This window comes from Diorhabda carinulata, chromosome 6 (assembly GCF_026250575.1).
Source record: "Diorhabda carinulata isolate Delta chromosome 6, icDioCari1.1, whole genome shotgun sequence".
In the NCBI taxonomy this organism is placed as follows: Eukaryota; Metazoa; Arthropoda; class Insecta; order Coleoptera; family Chrysomelidae; genus Diorhabda; species Diorhabda carinulata.
The window spans coordinates 22,105,477-22,127,172 of NC_079465.1; the positions used below are offsets into that span (position 1 = coordinate 22,105,477).

General features: G+C 34.3%; 1 protein-coding gene across 5 annotated transcripts in view; it reads left to right on the top strand.

The window, feature by feature from the left end:
• The window catches only part of LOC130894803 (ras-related and estrogen-regulated growth inhibitor-like), a 133,798-nt gene that overhangs the window by 62,573 nt on the left and 49,529 nt on the right, over positions 1-21,696 (top strand). For all 5 annotated transcript variants that reach the window (XR_009059388.1, XR_009059389.1, XR_009059390.1 and 2 more), the window contains exon 3: positions 10,780-10,856. Coding sequence is in view for 1 of the 5 variants with exons in the window: in XM_057801797.1 (XP_057657780.1) it covers positions 10,780-10,856 (77 nt within the window). In the remaining 4 variants the exon portion in view is untranslated. The remainder of the gene's footprint in view (positions 1-10,779; positions 10,857-21,696) is intronic.

Consider the following 21,696-nt stretch of genomic DNA (forward strand, 5'->3'; position numbering starts at 1 on the left):
AAAGTTTTGCACTATAGACGTACTTAAAGACAGATCTCTAGATTCATTGATTTAATCTGCTGTCTCTTGGCCCGCGAGTCGTCGAACACGTTTACTGATCAATACAACACGTTTATCTTCAGCAGTTTTTTTATTTTTATGAATGGATTATGGTGTGGGCAAAAACCTGTTACATATTTTGAGAAAATACTGAAACCCTCTGCTAGATCTGCTTGCCATGACTACTTCATCCATAAACGGTGGTTAGCAAATGCGTAAACAAATGCCCATGAGGATCAAGAACTGTATTCTTTTTATTCTATTCATGAAGAGAATATTGAAAAATATGATGTCATCAAAAACATCAGGTTACAACTAATTGATGTCGACTTGTCGAAAAACCCCCAAGAAAAATCCATAAAGATAGGGAATAGGTTTCGAGGAAAGCTGTAGCCGAAGCTCAAATATTAAAAATCTTCGATATTTAATTGAAATAGATTAACTTGGACATCGCATGAACACTCACCAGCAATACATTTTGTAGTAAATAAGATAGTTTAGTTTTTATGGCATTTCAATGCTCAATGGAAATCCGAGATGGTTGCAGCCCTCAACTGGATTCCCAATTGAATTTGGCAGCTGTAGCATACAAAGAATGGTACCACCTTCAATACGTGTAGTGTAGCTAGATAGAGGACGACTTAGAATACATTCCGAGATTTTGCTAAATTCCTCGAATGAATTGGGAGGTCGAAAACTAATTAAAACTCGTATATTAGAATAAATACCGACAAAGAATTTTCTTAAAGCCCATTCTCTGTCTTATGAGCTTTCTCATTTTGTTCCAGTACTACTTCTGAGCTTCAACTACAGCTTTTCGCGAAGCCCATTCCTTGTCTCTATGGAGTTTCGTCGGAGGTTTTATGACAAGTCTTGACGGTTAATGCTTCTTCTGAATCAACTTTTGTATACATAAGTATTCGAAAGCTCGGAAAATATATTAAAGTTAGTACACTTTGGTGTTTCATTATCACATTCCCAATATAAACCGCACGTTATAGCATATGCTATATATAATTTAGTTTTGACTGGACCAAGCTCGTAAACAAGATTATCTAAATTAATATTTATTGCTAAGAACAATAAAAAAAGTTTCATCAACAAATAAACTTATTGAAAAAATAATAAAATTCCTTTAACTTCTGATAGAAAAGCGCCCAACGAACGAAGGTAGAGGACGATTTAGAATACATTCCGAGGTTTTATTAAATTCCTCGAATGAAGTGGGAGGTCGATAACGAATTAAAACTCGTATTTTAGAATAAATAAATGAGAAGTGGATCAGAGAGGAATCTTTCAAGAAAAACGTAACAAACCGAATGGCAAGTTACAAATTTAATCCACTACGAAGTCACAGGAGGCCTGAACTGCTTCGAGTAAAAGATTAATCGATCGTGCCACGTTTTTTGCTTTGATGAAGATGCTGGAATGGACACGGTTAGATCACTACCAATCATAGACTATATATAATAAGTGCGTTTTCTTAGTAAATATTTCCGAAACAGATTTAGATAGATTTTAAACACCGCAACATAAAAATTCTGTTCGTGAAATACTGATTGCGATTTTAAATCATCTTTTTCCACCAAGGTCAATATGTGAAAATCCTCTTTTTGCACCGAAAAAAAAAAAAAAAAAAAATAAAATACTTCTTCAGTATTATAAAGGTAGTTTCACATTGAAATCAATAATGATGATTAAGTACAAGACGTGGTCAACAGAAATCATGATACTCGCTTAGGTTTCTTAGATAAAAGGACAGGATCAGATTCAGTTGAAAGTAACGAAAAAAAATTATATAATACATTAGAGGTGTGGTAACCTTCTAAAAAGCAGGTACTCTTCATATTAACAACAAAAGCTCTAAAATGAGACTCTAACTAGAATTGCTACTCAATTTTTAACATACCAAACCAAAAATAATAGTGTCTGTTATATTTATTGTTTTTCAAAATATTCTACATTAGAATCAAAACTTTTTTTGAATGCGTTTGATCCAATTGTCCAAAGCACGTGATTTGAACGCATAAACCGTTTCTTCAGAAGTAAAAAAACGTTAACCTCGCAATTTATGTTTGGTCTGCAGGAATACGAAGAAATTAATAGATGTCAAACAAGGACCGTACGAAGGATGATCCCTCATCATTTGTTTGGAAGTATTTCGTGCGCGAATAATTGAAGTAGGTTTGTTGGAGTTAGGAGCCCTGATATAGGAGCTGTTCCTCTGCAGAGCTGGGGTTGTGGTGGTTGCTGAGACTATTGGCCAGAAGAGAATGAAATGAGAGATCTAGCAAGTTAAAACGATCCTTCTCGGTTTGGGGGTTTTTTTTATTTGAGTTTTTGAAAAATTTAATCCACGTGCGGGTACAGCTGCTGCTGCAGTATTCCCCATCGTCGGCTGGAGAACCAGTTCACAGGAAAACCTCAGAAATTCTGCAACGAAATGTGTGTGGTAAGATTTCATCTGATGGATATGAGAGAATTGTCTAGGGAGTTATAGTAGATTCCAGGGAGGTTTTCGTATGTTGTTGCCAGCAGCCAGAAAAGGGGATAGAGGAGTTGTTCCATGAACCAAGAGGTAGTAGGGGAGGATAAGAAGAGATTCTTTGGCCACGGGGTTGTTTGATGTTTGATTCGATGGTGGTTTTCTTTTGAAACTTATTCTAAATTTAATAGATCCTTGGTTTGAATTTACCAATTTTCAATCATGATCATCTTTAAGTCATATTCTACGTGATCTAACTGCCCGCTTCTTTGTTGTTCTTTCTTTATCGATTAATTCTAGGGCTTTCCTAATTCTTCGAAATATATATATATATATATATATATATATATATATATATATATATATATATATATATTAAGTATTAAGACGTTTTCAGGGAGTTATATCATCAGTTCAATTTTCGAGCAACAAACATTTATATGGCCGATTCTGTTCGTTTAAATGAAACACGGAACCATTCTACGGATAATCTATTACTGCAGAAGATTGCGTAAATATCGAAACAACAGATGGACCATTGTCTCTCTTTCAACGAAACTATTGTTTTATGGTGTTTTTGAAAGCGTATCGGCGACATATCAGAGACGACCGTGAACGATTTTACATGTCTGTTTTTGATGGCAAATTTATTTGTTCGTTTTTTTTTATTTCGAGTCGCGTTGCTTCATCGGTTCGTTTCACACTTGTTAAAATTTAATTTAACGTTTAACGTTAATACTTTCGAAAAATTGCAAACATTGATGATTCGCCGGAAGTTTCGCGGTCGAGAAAAAAATTTACTTCATTTGGATACGACGCGCCTAAATATAAAAAACCGTCGTTGTCAAATTATAGATTTTATTTTGTACGTAGCTTAGAATCTAAAAGGGCGTTTTCGCCTATGTAAACTCTTCAGTCTCACTAGAGATACGAGGATGGTTCCACAAGTACCTTACTCAACATAGACAACATTAAAATTTTGGAAAAATGTTCATTAAGTTCGATACCCTTTTAATTATAAGGTGGAGATCCAACCACCATAATTCCATGATTTGTTGCTATTGAACGGCCTTTCCTTTCAAACCTGTAGATAAATTATTTGAAAAAACTCAACCTACGAGGATTGATGTCTTTCTCCGCGCGGTGATTGAATACTTGCGTTCAGAATAATTGACCCCAACGCAACAACAAGTGTAGTATCACACGACTTGGTTAAAACAACCAATTTTGCTTAAAACTTCTGACGTCACTAGGCAAAAACTGCGAGGCTTACCTATGTATCTAAGCAATGTATATGTGATTCATTGATGATGTGCACCAGCGACATTTCGTACAGTCCGTGATACCAATAGTGTGAAGAACGATTCGTATCCTATTAGAAAGTTAGTTACTCTGCCCTGGCGAGATCCAAATACATCGAAACCGGTCGATTGTATATGTGTTCTGTACGAAATATAGAAATTTAGTTCAGTTTTCGAATATATACTTTATAATTTATATTTAGGATGGTCAAGGATCATTGCGCACATAGTACTTCTGATAAACCAGTGTTTAAAATGACCAATGTCCTTTAATAAATCTTTTAACATCACTAGAAAAACTATAAAGCTTGCACAAGTGTTTATAGTGGATAAAATCGTCCGATTAGAAGTTACTAATCGAATTTTGCTATTTTCAATGGAATAGTTGATTGGTAAGAGATGCAGAAGACCCGATTGTGTATGTTTTAGCGTGTCTGCATCATAAATAGCTCCCAAAGAGAGGAGTCTCGATATATTGACGTTCTGAGCACCTGCAGGCAAGCTCGACGTGCATTAGCCACGTTTGTCTGTCGAGTAGGTCTTGCAGATAGTTGGAGTTAAGTTGGAGCTTAAAAGAGAATCTCCTATGGTAGAAACAATTCTGCAACATTTTTTTTTCTATGATTTAAGCTCTCAAAGTTTCTGGTCGATTTTGGATCGCCTACAATTCGAATTGCAGTCTTCTGTATCGAGTTGAGCATCCTCAAGGTATGTTTGGAAGCCGAGCTCCCAATGTACGAGTAGTACTCCAAAGATGGACGAATCTGGGCCTTGTAGAGGATAAGAAGCTGTTGTGTAGTCCATAACTTTTTGATCTCAAGTTTTGTGAACTAAGATAGGACCTAATCTTAAGTTTCAGTATCAGCTTTTGTTAAAACTGCAGCCTTGCTGTGTTAAGATTGTTTCTACTACTCCAGAATGTTTTCAAGATCGGTTTTGATGATGACAGTTCTTGTAGAAAGTGTGATGTTAAATATTCAGTCAGACGAATATGCAAATGTTAAACAAGCCAGGGATGAATAGGAAAAGACAAGCAGCCTCTACAAGACATCTGCAGTCGTCTTGGAAACACAAACGACAAAAAAATTCAATTCAGCTTTAAAAAAAAGAGCGGAAATGTTGCGTGAAGGTATCAGTACACCGCATTCTGTAGATATCTATCTTAATCTCAATGATCTATCTCTTTTGTAGTCTTACCAATCAATAAAAGTCGATGTATTGATTAATCTTTTTTTTTATTATCTATTGTGGGCAGATATGAATTGTACGATTATGGTATATAAAGTTCATTCTTCGATAACAAGCTATTCATTTTAATCAAAGAGGAAGCGATATATCAGTTCTTTAACGAGAACAAATTAGTAAATACGGTGAATAATAGATTATTATAAAACGAATTTCGAAATCTCGGGGCTAACCAGTCACAACACTTTCGATATAATCACACAATAAGCGATCGAATGGAATAGAAAATTATTTCGCAAACTTCGCGATTCTGATTGTTAAAGAATTGTTCCCGCGGCTCTGTTGTCTATTGAAGAAAAAAATCCCTAGAAATCTGTAATAATGGCTATTTCCTCTTCGCCAGAACCCATCCTCTATATTTATCTAAAGTAGACCATCTCGAGACCCGCAGATATAAAATTTATTTTATACATAAAATACCTAAAAGTTTACAACTTAATAAATATATTATCAGGACCGTATTTTTTTAAAACTAAATACAACGTATAACATATTTATGAACAAGATATAGGCCACTCAAATCGTACACAAAAAACACCTAAAATCGCAAGTGAACGGCTAGTTCTGATTTTTTGGTATGTTGTTTAGGAAAGTCTAAATCCAATTTTTCTGAAATGAAAAACTTTTTTCGTAGTACTCTAAAAACCTCGAAATTTTTGCCATTATGCTGGTTTTCTCACTATAACTTTGAAATGATGCAATTGTCGTGAATGGCTATTCCGTACTTCGTACTAAAGTAGATTAAATTTTGTACAAAACGAGACCAATTGTAGCTCTGTACGTCTAATAGTTTCTGAGATACAGCCTTTCAAAAACTGCTAATTTTTTCCAAAAAAGTATAATTTTAACTTTTGGTCAGCTTTGGACCTAAAAATCAGGGAAATTACATGTTCTACGGAAAAAAAATAATAATAAAAGTTATAGCAAATTTAATTAGCTTTCATTTAAGCTTAACTGTACGTCTTTAGGCCTTATGGTTCCCTCACAATCCTCAAATAACCAAAAACGGAAAAATCGTTTTTTTCGTAAATTTGACCTTATGAGTTATAATGATGGTAATGAGTAATTTACACACAAAAAATACAAGGTACTCCTAAGAAACGACTGTAATTTAATTCTGAAAGGTATATTGCATGAACAAAAAAGTTTATAAACGTGAAAAAATTATGCACCCTCAGATTCTGAATGCGTTAAGGGATGAAATCTAAGTTTTTCTCGGAAATTTTTAAAAGGCTGTATCTCAGAAACTATTTGACCTACAGAGCTACACTTAGTATCGTTTTGTAGCAAATTTTATCTACTTTGAGGGGGGACACTTCAAAATAAGCGAATCTTATTTTGGCAATAACAAAGCGGGCTCACTCGCCAGACTGGGATCGACGAACCCACTAATAAGCCCAGAATCCATCCTTGGTGTGGCCAAAAGACGCCTGGCATGAGGCAAGCGAAGGACCATATAGACAGTTCTCGCTCGTCTCTCACCAAAAAACTGCTCCAGCTAAATTGGCGCGAAATCAGACTAGTGACCGCACACTGCCATCTAAAACGTCATCTTCACAGCACGGGCATCACGGATGATCCGGAGTGCCGCTGGTGCATGGAGGAGGACGAAACTGCAGACCACGTTATCTGTGAGTGCCTTAAACACCTGGACAAACCCAACAACCTGCCTAACGACATCAAAGGGTTCAAAGCAAAGCGCCTGATCGGCTTCTCAAAGGACATCGGACTTTGGTGACGTGAAAAGGGGCACGACGGGCCTATGTGCTCAACGCCTTCACGGCTTCAGTTGTTTACAGATACTTGAAACAGTTAACTACTCGCTCCGACTTTTAGCGATGTAGCATCATCTCGATCTAGTTTTCCCAATTCAATTTTTGGGCCCACTTCGCTCCAGAATGAATTTCGTAAAAGTAGTCCACAGCGTCAACGGGTCTGCTTTAAAGGGAACACGATTTGAGTCAGTCGATGAAAGCGGTAAAGCAAAAAACGACACGGCTCCTAAGGGCGCTCACCAAAGAAGACTTCCAGCACTGCTTGGATCAATGGAAAAAACCGTCTCGTTATTAAATTAAATAGACCTCGTATGTCAATTCTGACGTGAATTAAAAAAATCAGTAGTGTGCCCATCAACTCGCTTCGGTTTTTGGTGATGGAGCGCTATCTCGAACCGCCGGGGTCGTCCAAAATAGACTGTTGTATCAGAAAACATCAATGCTGTTCGTAAACTGATATCTTTGGGTATTAGTTCCACTCGATATTGTATCAAAATTTGGCTATCTAAAATATTTGTTCGCGTTGGATACCATATTTTTCGAAATAACTAGACATGTGACTACCGTTCCGTTAAAGCCACGTAGAACGCTCGATTCCGAATTATAGACCAGAGGTAATTTGCAGAAAGTGTTAAAACTGTCATACTAATACACATAAGTTCAAATAAAAAGGTTTTTGGACAGTCAGAACATCGAATTGATGCTTCATCCACCGTATAGACCTTGTTTGACACCAAATGATTTCTTCTACATCTAAAGAAGCGGTTAATGTATCCAAATCACATGTTTTGGAGGTACCTGATGTATTGATCTTAATGGAGAATATTTTGGAAACAACAAAGCCGTATCCAATTATAAATTTTTATTTTTATTCGTCAAAAGGTAAAAGAAAAGTTGATTGGATGCAGTGTAGGGAGATGTTAGAAAAGTAGAGCCTGTGGAGAAGAATTGTGGAAGCAGATGAAGATCGATCATGGAAGAAATAATTCAAAAAGTGCTCTTTAAATCTGACGATAACGGATCTCTTAGTTTGCCCGATATATTTTCCGACATAACCACCACAGCTAATTTTACATGCATAAGCATTATTTAAATAATAGAATACGGTCCTTATACGTCAATTAAAAATATTTTTAACGTCATATAGAAAGCATATAACTTTCTGGTTTCGAATATAACCAACATTTGTTATTTTTCAACATACTTTTCTGTTTTAAGAGTCGTCAAATGCGGCATGTTGAATAGAAACAAAAACTTATTACTGTAATAACGTTAATCGTGTACCTAGCAACCTCCAGAGAACACACTAATAATAGTAATGATGAATTGTTTTCAAGTTTAACGTGAACATCGCAAAATATTGAAAGATTTTCATTTGTAGCTAAGCGCCGCCGCCGGTAAACTTTTTATAAATAATAAAATCTGTCGATCGGACAGTTTTTAGTATAATTATCACATTTTCAACTTTCTGTTTGCTTTAAGTCATTGAAAATTCAAGTTTGACGCTGTAGAAATCGAAGAAAAGTTACGTAATCATTATCCCGGAATGATTTGTAATTGGTACTTTGCTTTTGGTGGCCATACAAGTATTTTTTTAGTGGGGGTTTAAATACATATCGCGCATGCTTTCTGTCAATTGAAGTTGCGTTCCTAGGGAAGGGAAACCTAACCTCACATACTGAATACACCGTTTGCGCAGTTTCTGAAGACGGTAACTTGGTTATCGAAACGTCAAACAATGTAACGGTTCCTGAAATTCCAACTTAGTTACTAACCTCGCATAACCTGTCAAATAATAACCCGTCATTAAGTGTTGAAATTGAATAAATTCAGTTCCGAATACAGGGCGATTGCGAAATATCATCGACATTTGAATAAGTGTAAGTCGATTTAAAGTTGAAATTATTGCTGGTGCCTACGCTTTTATTAACAGGAAGCGTTGGGTTTGTCTTCTGTAAGGAAAGCCTGCGCGCATATTTTATGAGAAAGTATACAAAAGTGGTTAATCTGACGCTTATTAAATAGAATGCATTACACAATAGGTTAATCACATTATCAATACGAGAAATTTTATCATTTATTTAATTGACAGAAATTTCGCTACATAAATATAATGAACTGATTGTTTATAATCCGTACACAGAGTGGTTCATCCATATTTTTATAGAACGTGAAACGTCAAAGATTTTGGACGAAATTCATCCTGTAGGGAAGTGCGACCACGATTAAATTCGAAAACCAGCGAAACGCAATGGTTCTAGATGGCGCTTCATCAACAAATCTTCATGATGGCAATGTCAAATTTGACATATTCACATCAGTGTTGCCATATCTCAAAACTTAATAACGAACTCTGGCGAAAGCAGGACAGTATGACGCTTTTGAAACAAAGCACCATGTTATTCTGCTGTTTAAATCATCATTCGCTGTCAAACATCAAATATGGAGGACACAACAAGTTAGATAACTGGGGCACGTCTCCGGAATAAATAATTGTGGATTACCAAGAAAGATACTAAGAATAAATGAGGAAAAACCCGAAGAAAAAATGAATAGAAGAAGAAACGAGTAGGTAGAACAGATTTGAATAAAAGGAGCTATATTTTCTTAAAATATAACCAACCAGGAATTAGTTTCATTTTATTTGTTTTGCTCCATAAATAAATAGAAAATACGAATTCGCGTGAAAATTATAAGAAATTTGCCGAATAAAAGAAAATTAATAAAGAAAACTGGAATTTTGTGAGCATTATATATATAAAGCAACGTTAAAAAGATATTTAAAAACTTACCAACGAATATAAAGAATTATATCAACACAATTTTACTTTGATCTCAACACTTTTGGAGTATAGATAGATAGAGGACGATTTAGCAACGCAACTAGAGTTTTATCGATTTCTTCAAAAGGAGGGGGTACTGGATAACAAATTAATTTCTTCAGAATCTCGAACGTCGGAAAAAATAAATCAGAAGAGACTAATGTACCACATAGACAATACATAGACAGTTCTCTTCATATTTTTTTTTCGTGGTCTTCTTTCAATTTTCGGTTCTTTTATAAGTTGAAGTTTCCGGAGCATGTTGAAGATATTCATACTGAACTTCCAATACACATTTGACGTACGTTTAAATTACTAAATTATCGTCTTCAAAGATTGAAGGTAAACTGAGTATTTCGGGTCTTACTGGTATTAATTTAAATCACACTACTTCTGTTCAACTATACGAGGATAGTTCCGAAATTACCTGGGCTGACCTAGAGATGGCGGTAGTTGTTTCAAGCATTTGGCTAAGAAGAAAGTGTTGTTTCATTAAGATAATGCACCAGCTCACACATCCGTTATTGCAATGACCAAAATTGATGAATTATAGTTTGAATTGCTACCTCATCCACCCTATTCGCCAGATTTAGGATTATTTTCTGTTCCTAGACTAGAAAAAATAACTTGGTGGTCAAAGATTTTCTAATAATGAAGAGGTGACGTCGACAGTAAATGTTTATTTTAAGGAGCTTGAGGAATCTTATTATAAAAATTTTTGTGTTTCCTTTGTTGGGCCAGGTACTTCTTGGATCCAAGTCCAAGATAACACGTGTTCGTCGGGTAGTCGCGTTTTCAGAATGAATAACCGACAGAAATTATGTTCGAATTTCAACAATTTCCAGACTCTCCGCTACCAAACCGTTCAACAGAATTGAAGATTGGCAATAAACTCTTAAAAACGGGCTCTGTTGCCGATGCGCGATGAAGAGGTGATCTCTATGGCTATTTTAAAGACCTTGACGGGTCTCGAACTTATTGAACATCGCCGGAAAAAGCGTATGGAGCTAAAGGATATTAAATTGATAGATAAATAAAGTTTTTCCCAAAATTTTTGTGTTTCCCTTGTTGGGCCATTTCAATTTATTTTAATCCTCATATTTTTCTTACAGATTTTCTCTATCGACATAATGTGACGTTCGACAACGTAACTACCGAAGTAGAAATTTTGGATACATCAAAATGTGCTGTAAGTAAAACCATTTTTATAAAAACAGAATCTACGAATAGCATTTTTCACAAATTTTTTAATCCAACCGTCAATCTAAAATTTTAATATCCACGGCGTCATAAGTTCTGCAAAATTTCATTATCGTAGGAAGATATATCAGTTAAATACTTATAGAACTATCCGCAGTTGTAAATTATCTGAGTAGTCTCCGCGTCAGACTTGAAATGTACTAATGAGCAAAAAAATCGACTCAAGTCGCAAGCTGTAGCAAAAAATCTGTAGCTTCAAATCTTTTTCTGATTCCAACAGCTCAAAGCCAACAGTCTTAGCTTTATAATGAAATTAACAGTAAACAATACAGCTTCCAATCGCTTTTTCATGGATAGAATAAGTTTCTACTCGATTTTGTTCTATAGTATCCCATTCTTCAGCTAATGCCGTTTCTCCAAGTCTTTTGGAGTCTCTTTCTCTCCTATAGTTACCATACAGTCACATTGTATTTTCGTCTGAGCATGGAACGGAGCTCCATTGTTCATCGGTCTAATTAACGTGTTCTCTAGCAAGTTCGGTGGGCTTGAGTTAGTTTGGAGCTGATCGTTTTGGCTCAAGGTTAACTGCCTTAAGTCTTCTTCTGACTGTCTCGCGTTTCTTTGAGCTCTTTTGAACTTGAACAACAGTGAGTACCTGTTTCCTCAGCGATGTGTTGATAATGAATCGGTCATCTATCAAGAATGTGCAACTTTTTCTTTAGGAACCGCATCTTCAATGAAAGTTACGATTCTCTTGAAAACAACTCATGTTCAACGCACTAGCCATCTCTCGTATAAGATTTAGCCTCCTGGGACTATTTTCTGATTCTCGTAGCCTCATAACTTTTTCACGAAGGTTTCGTTCGATCATACGACAATTTTCTTTATTTCAAATAAAATTACAATTTAATCATAAAAGTAAATCATATATTAATTACTTTGTGAATGAACAATCGATTCAAGTTGCAGACGCAAGTAAAAAATGGAGACGTAAAAAGATTTTACGACGCTATGTCAAGCAATAACGGCATTTACATACGCTTAAAATTTTTTACAATACCCTTGACTTTATATCTACTGGTACAGAGCGCGGCTAAAGTATTGGACAAATCCATTAATTCTCAAACAATTCATTAAAAAAATTGTCGATAGTTTATATAAAATTTAATAATGAACGAAAATAGCCAAATATACCAAATTTCAAATAAAAAACTCTCCGCTACTAAATCGTTCAACAGAATTAAATACGTACTACAAATTCTTAAAAACGGGCTCTGTTGTCGACGCGCCGCGTTCTGGACGATCGGTATCGATAACAACAAACTAAAATATGGAAACAGCGGAGCTGGTCTTAATCGAGCAGTAGTACTTCGGATGCAGTCAGTAACAGCATTTCATTTTGTGGATGAAGCAATCTTCAAACTGAATCGTACGGTAAATCGTGTGGAATGGATAGGCCGAAGAGGATTCAAGTTTTTGCAAGTTGTTTCTGCGTGTATTTTGACTTTTGCTGTTTGTTTTCAAACCTTATGAATTATTTTTATGAATGAAAGAGTAATATAATGGTGAAGCATTCGTAATCCATTTCTTCTAGTAGACAGTTAGATATTTTTTCAACTTATAGACGTAGATCAAACATTGTGAATCCCAGGAAAGCGATTGTCATAACCATAAACAGTTTTCGGTTTATCTGAAGCACGTTCTCCGAGGTTAAATTAACTGTTTAGATTGTTTCTTGTTCTTTGGTGTTTACTAGTGGATCGATGTTTCGACGACTGTCACTAAAACGCAAAATATCATCAAACATTGCCCTGATTTGAATGTTTATTCTTTACCAAAATGAATAAGCACGCCTTTAGTTTGATTTGAACTCTCGATTGTTCATTTATTCAATCGAAATAATCGATTCACAATATCTTTTGTTACATTATCGATAAATAAAAAAAATAATGGATAATATAAATACAAATGATTGTTAAATCTTATACATATATGAAAATGTCTGCCGGAAGTGTATTCTTCGTATAGAATCTGTCAAATAAAATACCTGATTTTCTTTTTACTACCTTTTATGAATTCAACAGACGATACCGTAAGTAATAAAGTGAAGTTAGCTAGCATATCCAGTGTTAAAAGTAGCGTTTCATTATTTGCTGTCAATCAAAAAGGTTATAGATTTTATATCGTTACGTTGTAGCGATGCATTCATCTTTTTTAAGCAATATACAAAATGGAATATAAATTTAACGATATATTAATATCCCGCAATAAAACAAGTCATTTGTTAACTATAATTTCAATACGTCATTGGGATCACATCTATGTGTAATGAATTGACGTTCGTTAATCGATAACGGCTGGGCCGATTTGGCTCATTTTGTTCTTGAATTATTCATGAAAGTCCACAGTAAGTTTAAAGGGTGAATACATATGAAAATGCTCGGAATTAATTTACCATTCGATTTTAAGCGTTTACAATTTCCAGTACGACTGGATTTTGCGATAACTATAAATAAATCGCAAGGTCATTTGTTGAAAGTTTACATAAACAACTTGGAGGCTGAATTGAAGCTTTAAATTGATTAACAGACCGTATAATAACTGCGTCTGTCTGTCAATATCAAATTTAAACCTTATAAATAGCCAGTATTTCAGAAAAACTCGATTTTGTAAGTAAACAACATCATGTGTTGAAGCTGAGCTTTTTTTCTTTGTTTTAAGTTTATTTTACACAAAAGTTCAGGTCGATGGAGGCAGTACGAAGACTGCCGGACCAGCTAGTTATAAAATAAATTAATCTGCGAGTTTCCATAGATATCAAACTGGATTGAGGTAGAAACTGGAAGCTGGTCATTACAAAGACGAACTCCAATCGATCTTCCCAGTATATTCAGTACTTTCCATAGATATCAGTCTGAATTGAGGTATGTACTGGAGTGGGTATTGCATACACTAACTCCATCGATCTTCCCAGTATTTTCAGTTTTTTCCATAGATATCAGACTGGTTTGAGATATTTACTGGAGTGGGCATTGCATACACGAACTCCATCTATCTTCCCAGTATTTTCCATAGATATCAGATCGGATTGAGGTAGGAATTGGAGCTGGTCATTACAAAGACGAACGTCAATCAATCTTCCCAGTATTTTCAGTTTTTTCCATAGATATCAGTCTGAATTGAGGTATGTACTGGAGTGGGTATTGCATACACTAACTCCATCGATCTTCCCAGTATTTTCTATTTAAACAATGTTCCAACAATAAAAATTAAAAGGATTTTGGAAAGAAAACTATAAAAACTATTAAAGAGAAAATATACGCTGGCCAGCTCCTTATAGGCAAAAAATGTATCTTCCAGCGTGACATTGATCCCAAGCAATTGGAAACGGAGAATATTAGGAAAATTTTGACTCAAAACATGCTTCATATTCTTATAGTGGCATAAAGTTTAATTCAGACCTTCTGAAAAAGTCGTTTGTTCATCCTATGTAAGCCTTACAACTTATGGACCTCACTACGTATGTTTTGAAATGACCATTGACTCTTAATTTTTGGAAAATTTCTGACCATCGATCAATTTTTTAAAGTCTGGGAACAGAAAATTATCCGAGGAGACTAAATCTGGAGAAAAGGGTGCAATTAAAATTTCAATTCATTAATTTGGTCATTGCAACAACGAATGCTGGATTGTCTTGATGAAAAAACACTTTCTTCTTAGCTAAATGCGGTCGTTTTTTCTTGATTTCTTCGCTCAATCGTCGCCGTTGATAGTTTTTTCTAATGGAACGGTCTTTGCCCTCTTTGAACCTGGTCCTCCCTCCTCAGTCCATTGTTTTGATTGTTCTTTTGTTTCGGATGTGAAGTGATGACCCACGTTTCATGTACTGCACTTTTTGGAATGCCTTCTATGTTTAAACCAATATTTTACTGTTAATAACGAAGGACCCAGAGTAAAATCTAGTTCAGTTTTTATATTATGGTCTAATAATACAAATTCTGCTGCCTAATAAATATTAAACAACGCGGTGTGTTCAAACTTGAAACACATGATGTCTAGATTGTCTACTTTCTAATACACTGGTATTTTTCAAGTAACTACTGCCATCTTTACGTCAAGCCAGGTACTTCTAGGACCATCGTCGTCCATTTTGATACTCAGCTTCATTAGACTCATTAGACAATATCTGGCTCAGTATATTGAATCAAAAATTTCGTTTACCTCAAAAAATTTCTCTCTCTTTTTAATTTCCACAATAAATATTTAATCGTTTCATAAAAAAATGTTATTTGCATATAGATTCAGTGTCCGGATTAACCTAATTATACAAGAATTTATGTAGCCGTTCTTTAATATACAACATAAACAATGTATGCACCTACATTCCGTTTTCTGCTTCTAAAATCGTGATCCACATCTTGAATAGCGCATAGAAATTGAAAAAAAAAACAATATCTGAGATATATGAGGTCGTTGTTGCCCTACTATTCCCTAACATGACAATTGTTTCAAGTTACAGACGTGCCATTATCGTATTCTGTATTCAGAAGGAATAATTACGTACCAGGGTTGCTGGTGTCTGAACGACCACATTTAAATTCAGTAAACCAATCACACAAACCATTTTGAGTCCATTGTTTCGAAAATAACAAAAGTAGCTTCACTTAAATGACTGTCATTTTCTTATGACTAATCGAAATGTCATGAAATTTGACACATAGTTTTTTGAAAGTTAGTACTTCATAAACGTCAAACGGATTCGACAATTGCGACGCCATCTATGTGTCAGTCACACGATTTATTGGTGACGTAATACGTAACTGATAAGAACTTTGAAATTCTCAGGAAAATCCGAATCCAAACCTGATAATGAAAATGTAGAGGAAAAATTTATTGCAACTAAGTCCAAAAACACTTGGTTACTTTTATCTGAAAGAGGTTATATTTGAAATATTTAAACTTTTATGATTATGTAATAAAAATAAATCATGAAACAACCTCTATAATCACTAAAACTTGTATTAACGTTTGCAAAATAGTATAAGCGGCCAAGAGAAGAATTTAATGACTTTTAGATTCCAGTTTAGGTCGTTTTTGTTCTCATCAGTGCAGTGAATCTGCTTCCACTTAAAAATATTGTTCAATGTTCAATTTAAAACTTTATATTACAGATTTCTGTAATTTATATATTTGTACAACAGATTGAATGTTAATATTTATTTTTTTAGGTAAATTTATTTATGGAAAAAACACGAAAACGCACTTAAACGAAAGGATACTGTCTAAATTGATTAATATACGACATTATCCTTAAAATTAATTATCGTAATATTCGCAAATCGAAAGTGATTTAGTAATAATCACCCTATATATAATAAAATCAGTGTCAACGGAGATTATTTTTTTTTATTATTAAATGAACCGATTTATATAAATCCACTTTCTACGTGGAATTCAACACATGAAAGGTTATCAGAAGGCGAACGTGGGTTTCGAGATATGTCCGATTGGGTGAAAAAGAAAATTAAAATAAAATTGGGTTAGCAGTAACTACATCTTTAATTAATTTTTTTCTATATATAAAAAATATACTTGATGCAAAAAATTCGTGATTTCTCATACGACCCCTCGTTTTTGAGTTATAGACTTTTAAAATATCGAAATCATAACGTAAATTTAAGTATATTTTTAAAACAATTAATAATCCGTAACTTTTAAAGGGACAACCTGTACAATCTGAAGATTACACTCTATTTAACTCGATAAAATTCACGGTTGTATGTAGATTTTTAGATCGTTGTACATATCAAATAAACCGTTCGCCATAAAGAGACATTCTGACAAAAATTATCATAAATTTGTAATTATTTATTGAAAATAATTACAGGAGGTATTAAAACACAAACAAACATTTCTTGGATAACTAATATCAATCATAAATATTCATAGGATTCTCCAGGATCAACTTTTTTACCTCTTTCGCATCCAGGAAGTGTATGCCATGGAAGTAGCAAGATTTTCGTTGCTTTCTAGATAAACAACGAAAAATCCTTGCGTTAATAACGTAAATGATCACAATCGAAGGGGTCGTATAAGTCACAGTATTATTTAGACGTCATTTACTCACTTCCTTGTATCAGTCCCGAAATATCTTGTTCAGAGTGTTCTGAAAAGATTTATGAACATACTGTTTACATAAACACTACATTCGAAGGTCTGTCGCCAGTTTCGATAACCTTCAGGCACTGAAGATAAACTTTTCGTGAAGATTAATCTTCATTTTGGATCAATTCTCTAAGACAATCAGTTTAATATAAGATATAAAAAGTTTCTATCTATTTCGATCGCTGTAAAAATATAATAACTTTCTTAATTATATTGATCAATAGAACAGGAATGTCAAAATAAAACCAAAATCAAAATAGAAATCTATCCGATGATATCGAATTCCTACCATATCCAGCGTTTAGTCCAGACCTTACACCATTAGATTACTGTCTATTTAGATCCATGACGAAATTTTTGCGACAGAGAAATCAGTCCAAAGAAATGGTCTTGAAAAGTTTGTTGGACATTGGGTTAACATCATTGAATCGATAGGGTTGTTACTTATACAATCGACCGTATAGGTTTTTCAAGATGAGCCAAATCTGGGAAACCAATCGGCGGAAAACGCACCACGATAATGAGAGTTTTCACACATCAGTTCGACCAACAACGTTTTTGAAAAGTTAAAACATCGATTTTTGGGTGATATGGGGTACAGTCCGCCCAATGATTTATGAATTACGCGTTCAACTATTTTTTAACACCTGAAGAATCGATTAATGCTTTCAAATCACATGTTTTGGTAGTACATCAATCGGAATGTAAAAAACCATATCAAAACTTATGTAGGAAGGAACCCTCGGATTATTTATGAAACACCCTTTATAGTTTTCGTTTCCGTTGCCTCTGAATATTCAATAAATCGAATCGATATTTCCACTACAATTCTAATTAATTTTTAATCTCTTCTAATGTAAATTTAAACTCGACTGAAATTATTTAACGTGACCTATAGACTATAAACATTGCTTTGTAGGTGGTACACAGTTAGTTCGCAACAATCTATGTACCTTATAAATTGACAAGCTTAGAGAATACCAACCAATTGCTTTGAAGTTTAAGCGATATCACGTCGTTTTTTATAAGTTACTATTTATTTGGATTTCTTTACTAGTTTATGTTCTTAGAAAACGTATCTACGAACCTAGTCCTCATAATGAAAGGCTGAATAAATAGAAAAATACCATTTATTTTGATAGTTTGTAACCTAATATTTATACTGAGTCTCCAGTGAAACATTTATTAGGAAAAAAACTAATTATATTCATTACACTTGCGTTCCTTATGACTGAGTCCGCATAAGCGTGCCAAATATAAAATGAGCCTCATTATTTCGAATAACATATGATGGTCATCGTTTTCTGGGATTCACAAGCAAAATTTACATGAAGAAAGACCAAATAGTCATAAGACTGTTCTAGGGAGACTTCTTCAATCTTTTAAGTTGGAAACTCTTTTGAAAAAACGTCATAATATGGTATTTGAACGGTTTCAAGTAATTAGCCCCATTCTACGAATATCACTGCTATGAGGCGTGGAAAACCGTAGGTGTTTAAACGGTTTCAAGCGACTAGTCCCATTCCATCACCACTATGAGGCTTGGAAAACCCTATCCAGTCCTGTGTGGTTATACATTCTTTTGACAATCTACTAGCTGCGATTCACAAGGAAAATTTACATGGAAGAAGACCAAATAGTCATAAGACTGTACTATGAAGACTTCCTCAATCTCCCAAGCTGAAAACTCTTCTGAAGGAACGGTTTCAAGTGACTAGCCCCATTCCATCATCGCTATAAGGCTTTGGTATTTGAATGGTTTCAAGTGACTAGCCCCATTCCACCACCGCTATGAGGCTTGGAAAACCGTGTCCATTGCTGCTTGGTTATACATACTCTTGTCAATCTACTAGCTGGGATTCACAAGCAAAATTTACATGAAGAAAGACCAAATAGTCATAAGACTGTTCTAGGGAGACTTCTTCAATCTCCCAAGTTAAAAACTCTTCTGAAGGAACGTCATAATATGGTATTTGAACGGTTTCAAGTAATTAGCCCTATTCTACGAGTATCACTGCTATGAGGCGTGGAAAACCGTAGGTGTTTAAACGGTTTCAAGTGACTAGCCCCATTCCATCACCGCTATGAGGTTTGGAAAACCCTCTCCAGTCCTGTGTGGTTATACATTCTTTTGACAATCTACTAGCTGAGATTCACAAGCAAACTTTACACGGAGAAAGACCAAATAGTCACAAGACTGAACTATGAAGGCTTCCTCAATCTCCCAAGCTGAAAACTCTTCTGAAGCAACGGTTTCAAGTGACTAGCCCCATTCCATCACCGCTATGAGGCTTGGAAAACTGTGTTTAGTGCTGCGTGGTTATACATTCTTTTGTCAATCTACTAGCTAGAATTTACAAGCAAAATTTACATGGAAGAAGACCAAATAGTCATAAGACTGTACTATGAAGACTTCCTCAATATCCCAAGCTGAAAACTCTTCTGAAGGAAAGTCATAATATGGTATTTGAACGGTTTCAAGTGACTAGTTCAACTAGTACCAACTATTAATCTCTTTTATATTCCATTGCCGCCTGGGTTCGCCTCTGAATCCCATTGCTTGTTTATCCTCTTGATACCTCTATACTTTACCCTTTGATCTCCAAGGAAGATACCTTCCATCAGGAGAATTTAGCTTTAGAACAGTACAATTTAACCCAAAATGTGTTTAAAATCCTGCTTAACTTGAAAAGAGACCAAATTAGCTTCGAATATATAAAAAAACCGGTTACGAATAGAGACCCTTTTTTACCAGTCAATAGTTAACAGTTTGACAGTCAAATGGAAAATTTTTCTCTCTATCAATCGCGAATACAAAAACCGATTGGGGACTTGTTGTTTTGGTTGCCTATCTCGTAGGAAAATAACCAAATTCAAAACATTCAATAGAGATCAAAAGGCCTTTTTGTTTAATTTTTTCATCTGGTCTTACATACGTTCTCAAATACTCCATTTCCGGTTTTGATTCTACTTGTACTTAGCTTGTTCCTATTATATATCCCTCTTCCTTTCTCTCCCTGATTATTCTTCATCTTTCTACTTCTATATTTCCCGCTTTTACCAATTCTTCGAAACGTTTCTTTCATCTGTCTAATATTCATTTTCTTCGGTTAATATTACCATTCATAATTTTGCACTTTTCCAAAATCGTTAATTGTGTTTTTTAATGTATGACAAGCAACGTCTAAGCTAGGGATTTCAGCATCACTTAACTGATCGTAATTACGGACTCCCCGCTGAGTTTTTAGCTTATTAACATCTTCCGGATTCATTATAAAAATATGTTGATTGATTTTAATGGAAAATTGATGCGGAATAGGTTAAGAAACATAGTGTGTTACAGCAAATGATAGAGGGCACCTAGAGCCATATTATTAATGAAAAAAAAATACATTTAATTAGTTTCACTTATACAGAGTGTTCCGATGCAAAAAATTCTGTAAATAGATGACGTACACATAATTCTGTGACATGAAAAATAATTTTCTCATAAGACCCTTCGTATTTTTAATCATCCATTAAAAAATCATAATGTTCGAATGTATAATTTAGAAAATATAAATTCTGATGTTGCAACTTTAAATGCCTATAACACACTAACTGAGTTTTTGGTCTTTGGATTTTATGGTAGCGAATTACGTAAACACGCAGTTCCAGACCTACACAATCTGGATGCAACCATCAACACATCTGTACATATTAAAAACTGGTAAAAATTAGCAAATTTTTGGTCGAATGGTATTATTCAACGCATTTAAAATATACAGGATGTTTGTTTTCATCAACTGATCTATTTAAATTAAATTTGGTATAAATTCGAACCCAACTTTTTTATAATGATATAATAAAGTTCATTTCATCATGCAAACTCCCTATTAGCTATTTTTCCATTCGAAATTACATAAAGAAACAACAATTATTTACAAAATGGCATCCTTTTATTTTATTCTCACCAAACACATTGTTAAAACGATTTGTAATTAATGTCACTACATCGAACGTAATGATAGACATATGTTTCGAATGACAGACCAATTTGTTATAATGATAATGATTATTTTATTAACGATTTAAGATTGATAAGTCAGATATGCTAATAATATTCTAATCAAATCCAACAATTTGTTGTTTATATTCACAATTTTACATATATATTAGAGCCGTTTGACTTTTTGGAGCTTTTCAACACTTCTATATATGCCGGTCATCAAATAGCGATCACTAAAAATTGTATTCAATATAACGAGCGAAGAAAATTTCAGTTAAATTAAACACAAAGATGAATTTGTTGCCTTGAAGTTCTATTTGTTACTTTAAATCTAGAGTAAAAGTTTCATAACACTTTTTGATCAAAGTTACTCATGGAGCTGAAAAATCTTTGGCAAAAAAGTTGTTGAAACTTATTGTTCCTATTGTAATCTAGATACTTTTTATTACAGTACTAGGGAACTTTTAACTTTAAAGCATCTTCCTCAGAATCACTGTCGATTAAATTAATTACAAGTCGATTTAAAACCAGTACATGTTCCAAACATTGATATATTGATTTTCAACTGTTTTTACGTGATTTATGTCATTTTTCCAATTCTAATGTTTGTTATATTCACAATATTACATATATATTAGAGCCGTTTGACTTTTTGGAGCTTACCAACACTTTTATA